This window comes from Molossus molossus, unplaced genomic scaffold, assembly GCF_014108415.1.
Source record: "Molossus molossus isolate mMolMol1 unplaced genomic scaffold, mMolMol1.p scaffold_m16_p_24, whole genome shotgun sequence".
NCBI lineage: Eukaryota > Metazoa > Chordata > Mammalia > Chiroptera > Molossidae > Molossus > Molossus molossus.
In genome coordinates, this window is record NW_023425360.1 from 11936904 (window position 1) to 11958733 (window position 21830).

Here is a 21830-nt window from a genome sequence, read left to right on the forward strand (position 1 = left end):
AACTCACAAATATATAACAGTGAAATAGCGAGCCCCTGAAAACCAGTCGGTTATGGAAGAAACCTCGTAAATACCCCTTGCCTCGCCTCCTGATTGGAACTCTATTTGGGTTTCTGCCTGAATCAGTGCTTCCAAAAGCATCCTCTTTTGGGATCTCAAATAAATGCTCATTGCCTCTCCCTTTTGCCTTTTAGTCCCAGGTTAACAGCCTCCGTTGACACCTGAGCCCGAGCTCAGTTCAGCAAGCCACCAGCTTGTCCCTTTGAAGCGACGTAATTTATCTCAGAGGCCTGGAGAACATGATGAGAATTGCAGACTTCACATTTTAGACCCCAGCCAAAAATTTCTACTTGATGGCAAATAGCAATACTAGGAGCTCGCGTTTATTGACAGCCCACGAGGGGCCAGCTGGCGTTGTGAGCACTTTCCCAAGGTTGCATTCATTTGAACCTCACAACCTGCCCTGTAGGCTGGGCACTGTTACAGTCCTCGGCTTCTCTCCGCTGCTCCGTGCTCTGGGTTCTTCTTCCCTGGTGGTGCGGATGACTCAGCCCTGGGATACTTCTATGACTTGGAAAGTCCCGGACTATTATCTTGAAACAGTCTAGACTTTGACCTGACATGAACCCCACCCCTGGTGTGCAGAAGCAGACAGGCTGCAAAGCAGGTGGTTTGGACATGGGGCAGTGGGACCACTGTGAAGCTGTTCTCAGAGAGCAAAATCCAGAAGGGCCTGTAGACGTCTTTCTCCTCCTTAGCAGGAGAAGTCTGTGCCTGCTGGCCATTCTGAATGACCCGGCAGATGGGCAGGACCAGAGGCGAACCCCTTAGGGACACAGTTCCATCCTGTCACCCTGTGTTTTAGCATGGTCCACCGTTCTCAGAAAAAGACACGTTGGACAAATCTTGGTGCCTCACCCTAAATTTCCCTCTGAATTAAGATTGCTTCTTCCTTCCCACGTGCCCAACTTTGCCGCTAGCAAGTGGAATTCGGTTAGAAATTTTGTTTGATTAACCTGCAAAGTGTGTGTGTGTGTGCATGCGTGTGTTTATTTTATTTTTTATCCTTACCCAAGGATATTTGTCCATTTATCTTCACACAGAGTGGGAAGGGGAGAGAGAGAGAGAAACATTGATGTGAGAGCGACACATGGAGTGGCTGCCTCCTGCATGACCCCAACCGGGGCTAGGGATGAACTGCAACCGAGGTACATGCCCTTGACCGGAATCCAGCATGCGACTCATTGGTCCATGGGCTGACGCTCTAACCACTGAGCAACCGGCCAGGGCTGGAACATATATTTAAAGAACGATTTCTCCACGATCATAGCGATGGAGAAATAATGAGTCGAGATTCGGTCTACCCGAGAACAGTCGCTTCAGCTGAGAGGCTACCATCCAAGAACGAATTCATTAAGTCAGGTTGAAATGAGTCAATTTTGTGTCGGATACGCTTCTTCTTTAGTTTTTTGTCTAAATTTCAAAATCCATACAAGCTTGGTGAAGGGGGAAAAGATGGGAAAAGGCAGGAAAACAGACATTTCACCTGCTGAAATCAACTGCTGCTGGAATTTACACAGGTCCTTGGGGGCTTCTTTCTAAACAGAGACGTCGGACAGGCAGAATTGGTGTGAACACAAATAATCCTCTGTGCTCATTCCAAACCTCTGGCAAAGCATTTTAATTTCACGCAGTCTACCCACCTGAGGTGAATTCTTTCACGTTGCATGTTTTCAAATCATGTCCACCAGTGTTCTGTGTTATGAATTTTTTCTGTGATGTTTCTCAGTCTGTGCCCATCATTCCACTCTTTTAGCTTCATGTTATGTATTTTCCATACTTCTCTTGGTCTTCATTATCATCCGTTTAGGGGGGCGGGTTGTTTGTTGTTTTTTTAATCCTTGCCCGAGGACATACATAGAGAGATGAAGGGAGAGAGAGAGAGAGAGAGAGAGAGAGAGAGAGAGAGAGAGGAAGAGAGAAACATTGATGTGAGAGAAACACCAATCGGTTGCCTTCCATAAGCTCCCCGATCAGGGATCAGAATGGAAACCCAGGTCTGTGCCCTGACCAGGAATCGAACAGGCAACCTTCTGGTGCATGGGACGATGCTCAACCCACTGAGCCATCCGGCCAGGGCCGTTATCATTGGTTTCAATGGCTGCACAGCAGTTCCTCACGTCGAAGTACCTGGGTGCACCGTGAGTCAGCTTAGACTGCTAGGAGAGCATACACAGGCTCGGGCTGGGAAATCCAAGGCCAAGGTGCTGGGAGGTTCTCTCCTTGGCAAAGGCCCTGGCTGATTTGGTTCAACGGTTAGAGCATCAGCCTGCGGTCCAGAGAGACCCGGGTTCGGTTCCCGCTAAGGGCATGTACCTCGGTTGCAGTTTGTCCCCGGCCCTGGTTGGTCGTGCGGGTGGCAGCCACTCGATGTGCCTCTTTCACATCGATGTTTCTCTCTCTCTCTCTCTCTCTTCCTCTCTCTCCCTCCCACTCTATCTGTGCAAAAAATGGAAAAATGTCCTTGGGTGAGGATAAAAAATAAATAAATAAATAAATAAATAAAAAGAGAATACACAGGCTCGGGCTGGGAAATCCAAGGCCAAGGTGCTGGGAGGTTCTCTCCTTGGCAAAGGCCCAGTTCCTACTTTGCAGACTACAACTTCTGCCATCATGGGGGCTCCACCCCTGTGACCTCATCACCTTCCAAAGGCCCCACCTCCAAACCCCATCACCTCGGGGATTGGGATTAAAACAGACCCACTCGGGGGAGGCAGACATACAGTCCCTGACAGGTACTAAATTGGACAGTGGAGTCGTGGAAATTCACTGGGCTCCCGCGTCAGAAACACCTGCTCCCGTTCATGACTCTGCTGCTCACCAGCTCTGTCGCTACGAACAGTGTCTTCACCTTGGCCTCCTTCATCGGTAGCAGGGCAGCCGTGACACCTGATGGCATGGCTGTGAGTGACATGGTAAATGACACACACAGAACCGGTCAGTGCTGGGCGCCTGCCTCTCCCTTGACTATATTGGCAGGTTCCTCCCTGCACCGTTGTAGGTGCTTCTGCAGGGCACGGCGTGGCAGCTCGGGAATGTATCTCTCTTGTTTGTGCCACGTTATTTCTGCAGATACATTTTTAGGAGGAAAAAACCACCGTGAACCGGCAGGACCTCTCCCCGGATCTTGCTTTCTGAGACAGTCCCACGGTGGACAAGGCGTCCCCAGTGACACACAGATCTACTTCGCCACACTCTGGCCAGCCACCAATGTTAGAAGTTACGGCATTTTTTTTTCTTTTATCCTCACCCAAGGACATATTTTCATTTTTTGTTCAGATAGAGCGGGAGGGAGACAGAGAGAGAAACATCAACGTGAAAGGGACACATCAAGTGGCTGCCACCCGCACAACCCAACCAGGGCCGGGGCCAAAATGCAACTGAGGTACGTGCCCTTAGCGGGAACCGAACCCGGGTCTCTCTGGACCGCAGGCCGACGCTCTAACAGCTAAGCCAAACTGTCCAGGGCCATTTTTTTTTTTTACCATGTCAGGTGGACATACATAGCGTCCTGTGATGGATTGTATTTTTTATTTCTAGAGAAAATAGCCATTTTCTGTGTGCTATACCCCTGCATGATTTGTTTGTATATACAGGGGTGGGCAAAAGTAGGTGCATGGGCCCTGGCCGGTTTGGCTCAGCGGTTAGAGCGTCGGTCTGCGGTCCAGAGAGACCCGGGTTCTGTTCCCGCTAAGGGCATGTACCTGCAGTTTGTCCCCGGCCCCAGTTGGGTCGTGCGGGTGGCAGCCACTCGATGTGTCTCTTTCACGTCGATGTTTTTTTTTCTCTCTCTCTCTCTCTCCCTCCCATTCTATCTGAACAAAATATCAAAAAATGTCCTCGGGTGAGGATAAAAAAAAAAAAGTAGGTGCATGGACAATAATAAAGAATACAGCAAATAAATGTATTAATAAATAGATAACAATTCAAGAATAAACTCTGTTTCGCATACTCGCCACTGTAAACCTACTTTTGCCCACCTGGTAGACCCGCCCATCCCCCGCTCATTAGCATCCATCATCCCCGGTGCTGGGTGAGGGCATCCACAGGGAAGCTGGGCATCTGGGCTGGGAGGCGTTGCTGGTCAGAGACGCCCGGCCCCGTCGCTGGAGCGCGGTTCCGTGTGGGGCGTGAGCCGGGCCGGGAAGGCCACGGGGTCCGTGGTTTTGTCCCAGCGGCCCAGCGTGATGGGGCCAGGCACCAGCCATCTGGAGCCGGTGACGAATTACCGCTGAGGGTCACTCTGGTGGTCACATCAGCCTCCACACCTCCCAACTTCTGCATCTTCCCCGAAGACATAAAGGGTTGGATTTCACCGTAATTCGACCCAGAGATGAGAAGTGCTGCTGGTGCTAAACCTCTAGAGCATCGCTGGGCAGGGAGGAAGCACCCTCGGGCTGAAGCCGGTCAGCGCCAGGGCGGTGCCAGGAGGGCGTGACCTGCCGGGAGGGACCGTCCCCTTCCCCCTGCTTTGGCCACAGGGGGACTCGGTGGACGACGTCCCAGGAAGGTCGTTAAACAATTATGAGCAGGTCAGTAGCACCCTAAAGTTGACCTACGTGTGTTCTGCGGTGAACGGGGGGGTGGACAGATATATTTCTAGGTTTTGCTGTTCTGTCGATGGCGGTGAGTGTAATAAGAAAATTTATGGATGTGCAAATAAAATTGTTAGTGTCTTTCCTGGGATGTACAGAGGGCGCCACAGGTTTGAATTGGCCGGGAGCATGTGTTCATGTTTTCTTTCGTGGGGATGAGAAAATGAAATATTATATATAGAGATACATGTCTCTATATCTATATCTATTATATATATATATACATATCTCTATATCTATAGAAAATTAAATATTATATATAGAGATACATATCTCTGTATCTATATACATATATAGATATAGAGATATACATATGTATATATATAGATATATATGTGTGTGTATATATATACACACACACACAGAAGAGGTCAACATTTACAGCTTATAGAATTAAAGTCGCTTTCATATTACTTCTCCATTGTCCTAGATTTATAGGAGAAAAACAGTGGAGGGGAAATTTTATTCCGATTATTGGGTCAGGAGGGATCATTTAACAAGTATTGTTCTAAAAGAAAAAAATGAAGATGTCATCTTAGGATGTAAGGACAGGACAGATTGAAACACCGCAGACAAAGGACTCTTCCAGGTGGGGATGGATGGTCACAGTGAGCCGTCGGTGTCAGTCAGTGGCTTACGAAAAATAATTTCCGTTAGTTTCCCTGCTGTCAGAATAACGTGTTTTTCTGAAACATGAATTGCAAAAATGGCATATTGAGAGATCGAGTTATTGGCAACGGAACACATTTCTCATAGAAACAACTGAACACGTGAAACATATCACGTCCCTAAAAGTGTATCTCCAGAAATTGATTGCTCAACTGGAAGTCATTGTCACGGACTCCGTGTTTAGGTGTCACGGGTTTTTACACAGTTTTTAACCAAATACTTCAGGCTACGTGGGTATGAACGCTTATCCCAAAAGTATGTTTATGTGTCATCTCACAATTTATTGTAAATGTTTCTAGATCTTTAGTCTCTGCTCACGTGTTCCTACTTCGAACTGATGCGCTCCTAAAATCAAACAAGAAACACCAGCCAAAATGTTTAAAAGCAAAACAAAAAGAACCGTGCTGTTGGTCTTTACCTAGCTACACACTTCATTAAGCATATTTATTTTGCACTGACACCCAGTGAGTTGCCTGTTTGTATTTTTTATATACACGCGTATATATGTGTGTATCTGTATATAAGGAATTTTTATTGCTATATAGAAAAATAATGACATTGTAATAGAAAACAAAAAAGAATTGCTTTATTTGAAACAGAATCACTCTAATCGTTCCTACTAGTTATAGTGATTTATTTAGCATATTAACTATTGAAATAGAGTCCATTGGGGGGGGTTATATTTTTAATATGAATTTTAAATCTATATGAGAAACATATTTAGAGCTGTGATGTTTTACTGTATAAAAGAATACAATGATGGACAAGCGTTGGTTAATAGGCACAAATAAGTAACTGAAGAATCACAAACAGTATAAATATGTCCCCCTGCTTTAAAGTTTAAATCAGAGGTCACCAATTCTCAAATATAGAACTAGTATTTGGTGGTGGGGTGGGGAGTAATACTATAAAAGTAAATATTTATCTCTAAGAAAACATGTCTGGTGGTAGGAGGAGGGACTTCTGTATTTTACGTGATGCATTTCTTTATTATTTAGGTTTTTTCAATGAGAGTGTGTTCTTTTCTTACTCGTGTTATTTCTTTCAAGTTTTAAATAAAACAGTCATATAATTCCATCACCGGGAACTTGGGAAATAAAGAAGAAAAATATTTTTAATCCTATGACTAATTCCCTCCCAGCCAGCCCATCCTTCTAACATTTTGATGTTTTTCTTTCACTTACAATATATGTAACCATTCTCTCTATAATTTCAGGGAATTAAATGAAGTTGGCAGATTAACTTAAGTGTCTTTTCATTAACTGATGCTTTCCCATAATGTCCACCCAGCAGTTTGGACCAGACCCACTAGCTCTCGGGGTCTTGTGGACAAGTGTTATCTGTGCCACTTAAGAAAATTGGATTCAAAACTGAAAACATCACCACATTGAAAAAAATGTTAATCGAACTGAGCAGAGTCTTGGTTCTGATGATGTCATTTACTCCACATACATTATATTATTTAAAAATCAAGTGAAAGTAAAATCATCTTCTATGTCCTAGGTTCAACCTTCCTAATGTCGCGTACCTTGGGCTAAAAGATTAACTGTTTTTATTAGTGTTCCTAATGTGGTCAGAGGAGGTTACTTTGTACCTGCTCGGGCACACACACATGCACGCACGTTGATCTTTCATAGAGATGAGATTGTTTATTTGTGAAAGATGACCAATGACATGATTGTCCCTTCTGCTGCGTCCTCCTTGCGTCTACCAGTGGCCCTCCTTCCTCCCTCCAGCCCACTCTCAGATGTGTCTGGGACTGTGACTATAAATGATTAATGGGACCTGTTATGTGTGATAGGGAGCAAGGCTGCCTCGTTTACATCTATAACCACTTACACACTGAGCTGATTCTTCTTTCCAGAAATACATAGACACACACACACACACACACACACACACACACACACACCCCTCCATGCAGACGCAGCGACGACACGTTTGTGTTTTGGTGACGATGCAGATCGTATGGGACTCTCATCCACTCGGGTGGATTTACGGAGTACTTGCCTCTACAACAGCGAAGCCTTGGCTCAGAGTGAGCTGTACGTTCCTGGATGGCACCACGAGACTACTGTAGCCCGGCAGGTGTGGCTCAGTGGTTGAACATCGACCCATGCACCAGGAGGTCACCGGTTCAATTCCTGGTACGGGCACATGCCCAGGTTGTGGGCCTGATCCCCAGTAGGGAGCATGTAGGAGGCGGCCAATTGATGTTCTTGCTCATCGAGACACTTTACTGTAAACAGCTTGACCTGCCTTTTTACAGAGCAGGTTTTCCTGCTCCGGTGGTGGGCTCATTCGTATGCCGTGTGGCAGGCCCTGCGTTTACGGTGACCTCTTTGATTGACTTCTCCCAACATTTTGTTATGAAGAATCCCAGCCCTGGCTGGTTTGGCTCAGCGGTTAGAGCATCAGCCTGTGGTCCAGAGAGACCCGGGTTCGGTTCCCGCTAAGGGCACGTACCTTGGTTGGGTTGGGCAGGTGGCAGCCACTCGACGTGTCCCTTTCACATCGATGTTTCTCTCTCTCTCTTCCTGTCTCTCTCTCCCACTCTATCTGAACAAAAAATGGAAAATTGTCCTCGGGTGAGGATAAAAAATATATATATTATAAGAATTCCAAACATACAGTCAAGTTGAAATAATTGAATCATGTCCATCCATATACCCACCACTTAGATTCTACTATTAACATTTCCTAAAATGACTCACATTTCTATCTGTGTATTTATTTCTTTATCCGCCCATCAGTTCATTATCTGTAGTGCATTTCACCTGTACACTTCACCCTCACATACTTTAGCATTCATATTATTGACTACTGTTCAGTGTTATAGTTTGTTTGTTTTTAATATTTTTTCTTTATTGATTTGAGAGAGAGAGGGAGAGGAAGAGAGAGAAACATTGATGAGAGAGAACATCGACTGGCCGCCTCCTGCATGCCCCCCACTGGGGATCGGGCCCACAACCTGGGCATGTGCTCTGACCAGAAATCCAGCCTCCTGGTGCATGGGTCAATGCTCAACCACTGAGCCACACTGGCCGGGCTATTTATAGTTTTTTTGGTAAAATTTATATAAAGTAAAAGGCACATCTCTTCATTGGAGTATTGGATAAGTTTAGAAACAACACCAGTGTAATGAAATCACCATCAAGATATAGAAACAGTGTGGTTAGAGCATCGGCCCAGCATCAAATGGTCTCAGGTTAGATTCCTGGCCCGGTGCGGAAGGCAACCAATCGATGTGTCTTTCTCACATCTGCGTTTCTCTCTCTCTCTCCACCTCCCTTCCTTCCACTCTGTCTAAAAAAAAAAAAGATCAGTGGAAAAAATATCCTCGGGGTGAGGATTAACAAACAAACGAAAAAAGATATAGAAACATCATGCAGACAATTTGCTGAGAAGGTACTAAACCACAATACCTAACTGTGTATCCGTTCCGCTGATGGATACCTACACTATTCACAGTGTGAACATGCTATAAATGAAGCTGCTATAAACATTCTTGGATACATTTTTAGGACATATTTGTCTTGGGTAAATATCTAAGAATAGAACTGTGGGTCGTAGGCTGGGTGTATGTTTAGTGTTTGTGCTATTTTACGCTCCAGCCAATAAGATCTGAATATTCGTTTTTGCTCCAGATTCTCACCAAGTGTTTTTACATTTGAGTGGTTCTAGTGGAGTACAGTGGTGGTTTTCATTTGCACTTCCTTGATGACTAATGATATTGAGTTCTTTGACTATCTTCCAACTATTCAAATATTTGCCCATTTTTTAATTGGGTTGTTTTTCCTTTATTACTGAGTTAACAGTTATTTTTATATTTTGGATACCATTCCTTTTTTGGACATGTTTTTCAAATGTTTTCTTTTAGTATGTAACTTGGCTGTTCATTTGCAAATAGTAGGTCAATCTTTTAATGAGCAGGAGTTTAATGTTTTGGTGATGACTAATTTCACCATTTTTTTTTTTTCTTTCATGGTTGTTGCTTCCTATGTCCTGTCTGAGAAACCTTTGCCTACTCTCAAGTCATGAAGCTATTCCTCTGTTTTTTTCTAGAAGCTCTATAGTTTTAGCCTTTTTGTTTAGATCCATGATCCAGCTCAAATTAGTTGTTGTGTGGGGTGAGAAATAGGGGTCAGGGTTTCTTTTAATTCAAGGTGATGTCCAGTGGTTCTGACATCATTTGTTGAGAAGACTTGGCTTTTCTTGTTGTATTACCTTTGTCAAAAATCAATTAGATGTGCAAGTATGGACCTTTTTCTCAACTCTTTTCCGTTTGCTGTACCAGTTCCACACTGTCTTGATTAGTGTAGTTTCATAATAACACTTGAAATCAAGTAATGTACATCTTCTCACTCTCTTATTTTTCAAGATTATTTTGGATATTCTAAGTCCTTTGAATTCCCGTACAAATTTTAGAATCAGAGTGCCAATTTCTACCAAAAAAAAAAAAAAAAGCCTATTGGAATTGTGGTTGGGATTACATTGTATCTATAGATAAAACCGGGGCGAATCAACATCGTAACAATGTTGATTCTTGCAGTCCATGAACATGGGATGTCTTTCCATTTATATAGGTTTTGCTTGCTTTCTCTCAGCAGTATCTTATAGCTCTGTTCCATCTTCTGTTAAATTTTTTTCTCAGCATGTACCATTTATGCTGTTATAAATAATTTTTTTTTAATTTTTAAATGTTAGCTACTATACTGTGACTTGTTTTTGTGATGTGAGTATTTGGAAGCCAACCTTGCTCAGAATTTACCTTTTTCAAAAAACAGTTGTAAGCAGTTTCATTCATCCCTCCCAAGAGGCAGAAGAGAGATGACAGTTCCCTGAGGGACCAAACCTCAGCCCCTTTCCGCGTCTTCCTGCCTGTGTAAACTTGGCCAAAAATGCTAGCATGCTCTCCCTAGTTCCGCTGTCACTCAACACAATCAGAATGTGCTCCTCATTCTTTACAGTTTTTTTTTAAATAATATCTATAGAGATAAAGCTTTAAACTCTGGTTTACTAATACATTCTCCAATCGGGTGGAAGCCTTGAATTTTCTCCCCCAAAAATGTGCACACACAAAACTCTTGTGTGCAACTTGGGATATGCAGGAAAACTCTGAAGCCTGTTGGTTAGCTTTTGGGGGTTCACACACCTCATCATCATGAACCCCTCTTCTAGAGTGGGGGCTCTGTGTGGGTAGGGGCTGACTTCCTTTCCTTCTGCACCTTCTGCACCCCGCAGGGATACATGAGGGCTGCTGATTCTCAATCCCACCCCCTTTGTTTTGTTTTCCAGGCAAACAGGGTACAGAGTAGGATTTGCTTTTTCTTCTTCCACCCGATACCCTGTCCCCGAGGAACACAGCAGAGGGACAATTTGGTTAGACCACCAGCTGTCCCACCAAAGCCCTCGCTTCTCCATTGCTCTCGGTGATGTCAACCTGGTAGTTTCTGTCCAGGCAGCTCTCTCGGGTGCCCCAGGCCCGCTCCAGGTGACAGTCTCATGGCAGAATCTCTCTGGCTGTCCTGGGTTGCCAGGTGCCTTTGCAATCAGCCCAACTTCAGCGCCAGCCCTACGTAGAAAGTCCCTCCAGCAGGGGGCAGGTCCCAGGGTCTGCTGTGCTTGGTGACACTGGCAGCATTTCAGGGTGATCCCTTTTTCTTGTCAACACCTCAAATTTATGTCACAGCCAGCACCTTTCTGATGATTTTCCTGAGCCAGCAGTGATAGTCACATGTGTGCAATTCCATCCACCCAGGTGCTGGGGACATGGGCAGCAAACTGTCCGCACCAGGCGGTGACCCCACAGTGCGGTGTCCTGGGACAGAAGACATTCACACCGCGTACAAGCAGGGCGACTCCAGCAGAGCCCGCCACCTGCTCAGAGAGGCCTGTGACGAGAGCACATCCCAGCTGGAAAAGGTAAAGGTCATTACCAGACCCTCGGGCCAGAACTGGGGACCCAGATGGGACACGGGCTGCTGCTCAGATGATCTTGTCATCATCATTGTAAGGGGATTTTCTTTTTTTTACCGTGTTCTGGAAATATCTTGTTCCACACGCACACTTAGGGTGCCAGCCCTTTCGAGATGACTTCGACCTGTCATCACCTAAGGTCACCACTGCCCCCTTCCCAGGGGACAAGGGAGGAGTAGCCGATCGGTAAGAAACAGAATGCCAGTCTGAAGGGTAGTGTCCAGTACTCTTTCACACGGTTTTCATTCTAAAAATAGCATATGCTCAAGAAAGAAAATTTAGAAATATGGAAAAGCAGAGAAAAAAAGAACAAGCAAGGGACATATTCCTGATGCATCGGGACATCCCACTTAGCAGGGTTAGGGCTGTGCTGCCAGCCTGCTGAGTCATTTCTCACACAGACACAGTCCTATCGGATGAACAGTCTTGCTCACTGCTTTTTCTCATATAATATTGTATCAGCAGTTTCCTCTATGATTATAAATGCTTGAGTGCATCTCCTTCAAAGGCTGGGTGACATTCACCCTGGCCCCTCAGTTGGTTGTTGGTTGGAGCATGGTCTCATACACAGAGAGGTTGTGGGTTCGATTTCCGGTCAGGGCACATACCAAGGTTGCAGGTTCAATCCCCTGTTGGAACACATATAGGAGGCAACCAATCAGTCTCTCTTTCTCTCTCTCTCCCTCTCTCTCTCTCAAATCCATTTTTTAAAATATACCTCCTGCCCTGGCCAGTTTGGCTCAGCAGTTAGAGCATCAGCTTGTGGACCAGAGAGGCCCGGGTTCGGTTCCTGCTAAGGGCACGTACCTCGGTTGCAGTTTGTCCCCGTCCCCGGTTGGGGTCGTGTAGGTGGCAACCACTCCACGTGTCTCTCTCACATCGATGTTTCTCTCTCGCTCTTCCTCCCTCTCTCCTTCCTGCTCTGTCTGAAGATAAATGCAAAAATATCCTTGGGTGAGGATAAAATAAATAAATAATATATATATACACACACACACCTCTGGATGAGGATTTTTTTTTTTAAATCATCATTTTAGCGGGTAATCAATATAAAAGTTATTGATGAGATTACCTTTTTTTTAATCCTCACCCAAGGACATTTTTGCATTTATTTTCAGACAGAGCAGGAGGGAGAGATGGGGGGAAGAGAGAGAGAGAAACATCGATGTGAGAGAGACGCATCGAGTGGCTGCCACCCACATGACCCCAATGTTGGGGCCGGGGACAAACTGCAACTGAGGTTCGTGCCCTTAGCGGGAACCAAACCAGGAGTCTCTGGTCCACAGGCCGACGCTCTAACCGTTGAGCCAAACCGGCCAGGGCTAGTTTACCTTCTCTGTGCTATGGGGAATCGCATGTGATTTCACACCTTGGCTCCTCTGGTTCTGCAAGGGCCACATTTCAAGCCTTCGGTAGCCGCACGTGGCCAGGGCCTTCTGGGGCAGCTCAGCCTCGGCGTGTCCGTGGCCTTCATCGAACCCACGGAGCTGACCCCTTGACAATGTCCACCAGCGATCATCTCCCTCAAACCCTGTTCCTATTCTGCTGTGACCAGGGCCGGCTTCTGAGCATCTCAGCAGCCTATGGGGACCTGGAGACCGTCCGGTATCTGCTCACCGAGAAGCAGGTGGAGCTGCCCACAGAGCCCACGGACGACAACCCCGCCGTGGTGGCGGCACACTTCGGGCACACGGACATCGTGCACGAATTACTCGAGTCTTTAACAGGTGAGTCCCCGCCACGGGCTCTTCACCGCCACTCAAGGGGCCCTCTTCTTAGGCATCAGACAGGCATTTGGGGGGCTGCTCCCCAAAATGCTTATTTCTTCATGCTTTTACCAATCGTGAGCTTCTGCGGCAACACCGCATCTCACTCCCTTTCACTCATGTGGGAAATTCTCTCACATTGTATTTGATCAAGAAGATGGATCTATGTTCCTTTTTATGCTGTATTAATAGACTTTTTTTTCTTTTTAAAATTTTTTTATTGTTTTTTGGGTTTTTTTTTTTATATAGAGACAGGAAGGGAGAGGGAGAGAAAGAGAAACATCGATGTGAGAGAGAAACATCGATGTGAGAGAGAAGCATCAATCCGTTGCCTCCCATATACACCCCAACAGGGGATCAAACCCACAACCTAGGTGTGTGCCCTGACTGGGAATCCAACTAGCAACATTTCAGTGAACAAGATAAGGGTCTACCAACTGACACACACTGGCCAGGGCAGACTTTATTTTTTTATTATTATTTTCTTCTTTATTGATTTTAGAGAGAGAGGGAGAGAGAGATAGAAACATCGATGAGAGAGAACATTGATTGGCCACCTCTTGCATGACCCCACTGGGGATTGGGCTCACATCCCGGGCATGTGCCCTGACCAGGAATCGAACCAGCGACCTCTTGGTGCATGGGTTGATGCTCAACCACTGAGCCACACCGGCCAGGCCAGACTTTATTTTTTAAAGCAGTTCTAAGTTTACAGGAAAATTGATAGGGAACGAGAGAATTCTCGTATCCTACCCCACACAGTCTCCCCTATTACTTATTATTTTATTTGAATATGCTATATTTGTTCTAGTTGTTGAATCAATATTGATACATTATTACCAACTAAAGGCCATAGTTTACTTTGGGATTGTACATTCTATGGGTTTGGACAAATGAATATATAATGACATGCATCCACCATTTTAATATCATACAGCATAGTCCCAATGCCCTAAAACTCCTCTGTGCTCCACCTGTTAACCCCTCCCCCCCACCCTGAAGCCCTGGAAACCCTGATCTTTTTTCCTTCTCCATGGTTTTGCCTTTTCCAGAATGTCATGTAGTTGGAATCATATAGTATATAGCCTTTTCCGATTGACCTTCTTCACCTAGCCCTATGCATTTAAATTTTCTCCATGTCTTTTCGTGGCTTAAGAGCTCAATTCTTTTTTTTTTTTTTTTATCCTCATCTGAGGACATTTTTCCATTTTTTTGTACAGTTAGAGTGGGAGGGAGAGAGAGGAAGAGAGAGAGAGAGAGAAACATCGATGTGAAAGGGACACATCGAGTGGCTGCCACCCGCACGACCAACCAGGGCCGGGGACAAACTGCAACCGAGGCACATGCCCTTAGCGGGAACTGAACCCGGGTCTCTCCGGACCGCAGGCCGACGCTCTAACCGCTGACCCAAACCGGCCAGGGCAAGAGCTCAATTCTTTTGATCGCTGAATAACATATGTTTTGGATGTGCCATGTGATGTTGTTTTTTCAGTAACAGGTAATTTTTTCCTCTTGGTAGACTCAGGGTTCCTGATTTCCCACAGTGGCCTCAGATCTGCAAAACTGTACAAGTCCAGGCATTGCTGCAACTACAGGCTGAGGCATTACCTTACCAGTGGTCACTGAGAATTAGGATGTTGCTTGGGTGCAGGGCGGGCTTCATGAATGTGCAACAATGTAGCCACAAGGTCCTGTGCTTAGAAGAGCCCCACACTTGGTTTAACACTCTGCAGTCACCATCTGGAAATCTTTAATACTTTTTAAACATGGGGTCCCAAAAATTATGTAGCAGTACTGTTCAGGGTGTCCAACTGTGTGCTTTGAAATAGACTTACACTCAGAGTTAGTTCTGGATAGTGCCCCCTCAGGCTGGAGGGAGAATGAGGTTATGGACAGAAACCGGGACATTTAGGGCCCATGGATGCAGATTGGGTCAAGCGAAGTGTAGGAGGGCGGGAAGGAGCTAGGCACCCCTGAGGAGCCACTGACTCTCTCCCTTCAGGGAGCCCCAGGATTAGCTCTGTTCTAGCCCCAAAGAGTCGACACCAGCTGACTCACCCACCTAATTTCACAGCTTACATATTTTGAGTATTTGCCAAATAGGACACTCTGAGACACAGAGACTTTTTAAAAGGTGGTCCCAGCCCTTTAGTTGCTTCTGGTCACACACAGAAAATCAAGGCAGCATATCCATACTGAGGTTGAAATATTCACACAGTGGTCTATGAGCGCACAGCAGGGAATGGCCTTGTCTGGGGGGTGGGGGGGCAGGACAGGGTCTTCAGAGGCGGCTGACTTCTGGGTAGGGCTTTGCAGGGTGAGTAGGAGTTTACTTGGCAGACAAGCAAGGGAAAGACGTGGTTTGTCTGCTTTTCCAGGGATCGCTTTTCTGATCATGTACCGCCTCCTTCGAATTGTCCATTTTAGTTATCAGGGGAGGGTGAAGAAGGGACATTTTTTTAGCACCTGCTGCAACCCGGGTCCTAGGCCAGGTGAATTCTGTGCTGGATTTTAATTCCTACCCTTTCAACCTCACCCATGTTTCCTGGTCAGTCTCCTGTCATGGAGAGGGGGGTTCTTGTCAGTGCGTGGGAGCTCGTGGTTCCTAAGGACTTTCCACCCTGGAAATGAGACAGTGTTATGATGCAGTTGGGGAGAGTCTGTGGGTGAGATCATTTGTCCTTGGCTGCCGGACCCAGAGCTATGTCACTACCTTGAACCTGAAGGCAGCTGACACTCCAGCCTTCTTGTTCCTGCTCATTCAGTGCTCGGAGCACTGTCTCACCTGCCGTGAAGTGAGTGGTTCTTCCCAGGAGTCATTCTTCACGTTTTAGGCTGGAGAACAAGGTCTATTTCTTTAATCAAAGTTTTTTTTTATATGCTTGTGAAAATAACATGAATATCACAGACAGCTTGACCATGCAGAAAAGCATTAGTACTGAGAATGAGGACACACGTTCAGGCCCTTGTCGTACGTCACGCCATGTGCTCCTGACGCTAAACTTGGAAGGATGGACGTTATTACTCCCATTTGACTTACGGGTAAACTGAGTCAGGGAGAGGTTAAAGAATGGGTCGTCCAACACTACACAGCTAAAGTTTAACCCTAAACTGCCTGTCTCCAAAATCGATCCCCTCATCTAGGGATGAGGTTGGCTGTGTTGGGGGAGGGGAGTGTTCAGAATCCCACCCCCAGACGTAATACGGGTGATTCCTTCTAGTCTCATCTGGGCACATTTTTGCTTCTGTGAAGGTCGCAGTGCCCACTGTTTCAAGTGCTGCCCTCCCTCACACAGCGTCATGGGGTGAGCAGGTGGGTCTGTGATGGTGGGAACGTGTACTATGCAATTCGGGGGGGGTTGTTCCAGAAAGCACCATCAGCTCTGCAGAAGCGCTCTTTCTGCTGGATTTTATTGGAAGGTCAGAGGGGAGTCAGAGTGGGAGACACCAGAGCCCTTCATGGCCCCGTCCCTCTGCCCTGCTGTCTCCCGCTAGGTGGCTGCAGCCCCCAGAGGCTACTGAACTGGATGCTGGCCCTGGCTTGTCAGCGAGGCCACCTGGGGCTGGTGAAACTCCTGGTCCTCACGCACGGGGCCGACCCCGAGAGCTACGCCGTCCGGAAGAACGAATTCCCTGTCATCGGGTGCTTGCCCCTGTACGCGGCCATCAAGTCAGGTGGGTCCCCCGGCGGTCCCCGCATGGTTTTGAGACACGAGACAGCATCTCCCCCTCCCCCTGCTCTCGGCCCCCTGTGTAGAGACATTGCAAGTCCTGTGTTTTGTATCTTCTCCAAGGTGCCTGTACCCTCCCTTATGTCTGCCCCGTCTTCCCACCCTGCAAGGGGACCATCCCACACAAAGTCACACGAACGGGGACTCGAGGGACCAGGAAAGTCAGAGGGGTTCAGCCAGCACGAGAACCCCTTTTGTTTATGTTTTTGTTTTTTTGTTGTTTTATTAATCCTCACCCGAGGACATTTTTCCATTCCTTGTACAGATAGAGTGGGAGGGAGAGAGAGGAAGAGAGAGAGAGAGAAACATCGATGTGAAAGGGACACATCGAGTGGCTGCCACCCGCATGACCAACCAGGGCTGGGGACAAACTGCAACCGAGGTACATGCCCTTAGCGGGAACCGAACCCGGGTCTCTCTGGACCACAGGTGGACGCTCTAACCGCTGAGCCAAACTGGCCAGGGCTATGTATTTATTTTAATCCTCACCCGAGGATATTTTTCCATTGATTTTTAGGTAGAGTGGACGGGAGGGAGGGAGAGAGAGAGAGAAACATCGATGTGAGAAAGACACATCAGTTGGTTGCCTCCTGCGTGTCTCCAACCGGGGCTGGGGATCGAACCTGCAACCCAGGTACATGCCCTTGACGGGAATCAAATCCACGACCTTTCGGTCCGCAGGCCGACGCTCTAACCTCTGAGCCACACCGGCCAACACAAGATCCCTTTTCGTTTCATTGTGCGTGTTAGTGTCTGCCGCGTGGGACAGACGGGCCCTGGAAGGCCCTGAGGTCCCAGGTCTGTCCCCTAGGGAACGAAGACATTGCCATGTTCCTGCTGCGCCACGGGGCTTTCTTCTGCTCCTACGTGCTCCTGGACAGCCCCGACCCCAGCAAACGCCTCCTCAGGAAGCACTTTGTGGAAGCCAGCGCCCTGCCCAGCAGCTGTCCGGGGAAGGTGGTGAGTAGCTGCCTGGGCATGAATGCATGAACTCAGGAGGCAGGTATTCCATGGAATGCTTTAAAATACATTCTTGTTGATTCTTTTTATTATCATTAGAGAGAGAGAAACATCGATCGGCTGCCTCCTGAGCACCCCCTACTGGGGATCGAGCCCACAACCCAGGCATGTGCCCTGACTGGGGATCACCTGGCGACCTCTAGGTGCAGACCGTGGAATATTTTTAAGCCATGAGAAAAAAAACAAAAAAAGATTATCCCGCCATTTGCAACAACAACATAGATGGGCTGTGAGGATGTTATGCTAAGAGAAACAAATCAGACAGAGAAAGACAAATACTGTATGATGTCATTTATTCGTGGAATCTAAAAATGCCAAATTCATGGAAAGAGGGAGGAGAATGGTGGTTTTCTGGGGCTGGGGGTGGGGGGTTGGGGAGCTGTTGGTCAAAGGGTACAAACTTCATTTTAGTCAGTTTGAAGGTTGTGGGCTACTGTTAAGCTGGTTAGCAAACTTCATTTAAAAGATGAATAATTTCGTTTTGGTGGGATAGCTCAGCTGGTTAGAGTGTCATCTCGATACGCCAAGGTTGTGGGTTCGATCCCCACTCAGGGCACATGCAAGAAGCAACCAATGAATGTATCAACACGCGGAACAACAAATCGATGTTTCTCTCTCCCTCCTTCCTCTCTCTAAAAAAAAAATCAATAAAAATAAAAATTTTTAAATTAAAGAGAGATTAAGATAATTAAAAATAAATAAAAGATGAACAAGTCTGGGGATCTAATGGACAGCGTTGTGATTATAGTTAGTAATACTGTATTATATATCTGAAAGTTTCTAAAAGAGTCAGTGTTAAATGTTCTCACCACCAAAGAGAAATGCACTTAGGTGGCAGGCATTGGCTAACACCATGGAGGTGACCATCTTGCGATATATGTGTGCGCCTTCAACTTAGACAATCTTGGATGTCAATTACATCTCAATACAACCGGAAAAAAACATCTGCAAGGTTTAGTTTTAGTTTTCCATTTTAATAGCACACATAATATTGCATTATTTGCATGATCTTCAACTTGGTTTTTCAGCATAGCCTTCTGTTGCGGACCCCCGCTCGATCCGGGAACGTGGCTGTAGTCACTCTTTCAAGTCCGCGCCTCAAACCTGCAGGATAATGGTGCTTTGTTGACTCGGGGCTTCTCTTGTTGGTGAACACGGGGATCATTTCTGGGTTTGGCCTCCTTGTACGAGAGAGCCTGGCTGTCTAGGGTATTTACTCATGTAGATGTAAGTGGTCAAAGTGGACAGCTTTGGAATCACTTCCCCAAAAAGCAGTGTGATTCGGTCCTGCACCCGAAATAGATGGGAATTTTCATCCTCTTTCCGGTCAGTACTAGATATTCAGGAGCCTATACATTTGTATTATTCTGCCCAGCCAGTGTGGCTCAGCGGACTGAGAGGTTCCTAGTTCGATCCCCAGTCAGGGCACATGCCTGGGTTGTGGGCTCGATCCCCAGTAGGGGGTGTTCAGGAGGCAACCAATTGATGTTTCTCTCTCATCGATGTTTCTCTCTCTCTCTCTCTCCCCCTTCCTGTCTCTCTAAAAAAACCAATGAAAACATATTAAAAAAATTTTTTTAAATGAATAAATAAATTTGGACCATTCTAATGGGTACAAATATCTTCTTGTCTTAATGTCCACATTCATAATTAATGACATTGAGCATCTTTTCATATTTCCATGAACTAATTGTATTTCCCCTTATGTGTGTGGCCTGTTACTGCTTGTTGGTTATTTTTCTGAAGGGTTGTTTGTCCTCCCTGTGGAGGGGATTTCTGGACACTAGAGATCTTAAGCCTTTGTGGATCGGCCGTGTTGCCAATACTTCTTGCAATCCACTGTTTTTCTTTTGTCTGTTACCTTTTGCGATAACAAAGATGTAAGAATGTGTCATCAGCCCTGGCCAGTTTGGCTCAGCGGTTAGAGCGTCGGCCTGCGGTCCGGAGAGACCCGGGTTCGGTTCCCGCTAAGGGCACGTACTTCGGTTGCGGTTTGTCCCCGGCCCTGGTTGGTCACGCGGGTGGCAGCCACTTGATGTGTCCCTTTCACATCGATGTTTCTCTCTCTCTCTCCCTCCCACTCTATCTGTACAAAAAATGGAAAAATATCCTCGGGTGAGGATAAAAAAAAAGAATGTGTCATCAATTGTGTCTATCTTTTCCTTTATGGCCTCTGCATTATATAAAAAAAGCCATTTTGTAGAAATATTCTCTTGGAGTCTCACAGTATTTTTACTGTTTACATTTTAAGCTTTAATATTTCTGAAGTCTCTTTGCGTGTGTGGTGTGAGGGAGCAAGTCTAGCTTTCATCTCCTCTAGATGGATGGGCAGTTACTCCAGAACAATTTGTAAAATAAATCTTCCGCGCCCTGACCAGTGTGGCTCAGTGGTTACAGTGTCGGCCCGAGGACCAAAGGGCCGTGGGTTCAATTCATGGTCAAAGGCACATACCTGGCCCTGGTCAGGGCATGTGCAGGAGGCAGCCTATCAGTGTGTCTCTCTCACATCGATGTTTCTCTCTCTTTCTCCCCCTCCCCTCCCTCCCTCCCTCCCTCCCTTCCTCCCTCCCTTCCTTTCTTCCTTCTTTCCTTCCTTCCTTCCTTCCTTCCTTCCTTCCTTCCTTCCTTCCTTCCTTCCTTCCTCTCTTTCTAAGAATCAATGGGAAAAATATCCTCAGGTGAGGATTAACAAAAATATAAAAATAAAAATAAAGCGTCCTTTTTTCTCTGAATTGAATTGTCACCTCGTCCCTTCTCCCAAGGTGTACCTGTGTACTTCGTGAGGTTCTCTGTACTGGTCCCCTGTCCTGTTTGTCTTTGGGTAAATGCCATTCTGTTTTGATTACAGGCATTGCCTTTAAGCCTTGCAAAGTGCTAATGCAGGCTTCACACTTGTTATTTGTTGTTTTTTCAAAAATGTCTTGACTGCTACTAGATATTTGTTCTTTCTCTTTGTGCATTTCCCATGGCGACTGTGGCGGTGCTCATGTATGGTCTTCGATGACACTGTGTCATTTTCTCCATAAAGCTCCTAGACCTGCTTGTTTACTTGTGTCTTCTTTGGTTTTGGCACTATTTGAATGGAAATTGGTATAATTCTTTTTTTTTTTTTTAATGTGCCCAATTTTTTCTTATGGATTTTTTTCTTTATTGATTTTAGAGAGAAAGGAAAGGAGAGGGAGAGATAAAAACATCAATGATAGAGAATATCGATTGGCCACCTTTTGCAAGCCCCACACACACACAAACACACTGGGGATCGGGCCCACAACCTGGGCATGTGCCCTGACCGGGAGTCAAACCAGAGACCTCCTGGTGCATGGGTTGATGCTCAGCCACTGAGCCACACCAGCCGGGCTATATAATTCTTTCCAACCTGACATTACTGGTCTTGAGAAAAGCTCTTTGGTTTATTTATGTTTTCTCCAGTCTCCTTACCACCGTATTATTTTTTTTTTTAATCTTTATTGTTGAATGTAGAATGTATTACAGATGTTCCACATTTTTTCCCCCATTGACTCCCTCCTCCCCCTTCCCGCCTCCCTCCCGCCTTTTCCCAAACTATTGTCTGTGTCCATTGGTTATGCATATAAGTTCTTTGGTTTATTTCTTCCCACCCCCCAGCCCCTTTCCCTTTGAGGTTTGTCAGTTTAGCAACCAATTTGTACTTCTTAATCCCTTCAACTTTTTCACCCATTCCCCCAAACCCCCTCCCATCTGGCAACCAACAAAATATTCTCTGTATCTATGAGAATGTTTCTATTCTATCTGTTCATTTTGTTTGTAGATTCCATTGTTGATAGATATGTATTCCTTGCCATTTTGTTTGTTCATATATTTTATCTTTTTCTTCAAAAAGACCCTTCATCATTTCATATAATAACGGTTTGGTGGTGATGAACTCCTTTAACTTTTTCTTGTCTGGGAAAGTCTTTATATGGCCATCGATTCTAAATGACAGCTTTGCAGGATAGAGTAATCTTGGCTGTAGGTTCTTGCTTTTCATCACT

At 46.0% G+C, this 21830-nt stretch overlaps 1 protein-coding gene across 1 annotated transcript in view; it reads left to right on the top strand.

Annotated features, from left to right (window-relative positions):
- Positions 1-21830, top strand: part of LRRK1 (leucine rich repeat kinase 1) — a 103916-nt gene that overhangs the window by 17477 nt on the left and 64609 nt on the right. Inside the window, exons 2-5 of the mRNA XM_036277940.1 lie at positions 11086-11249; positions 12859-13030; positions 16565-16744; positions 17612-17760. Coding sequence (XP_036133833.1) covers positions 11086-11249; positions 12859-13030; positions 16565-16744; positions 17612-17760 — 665 coding nt within the window. The remainder of the gene's footprint in view (positions 1-11085; positions 11250-12858; positions 13031-16564; positions 16745-17611; positions 17761-21830) is intronic.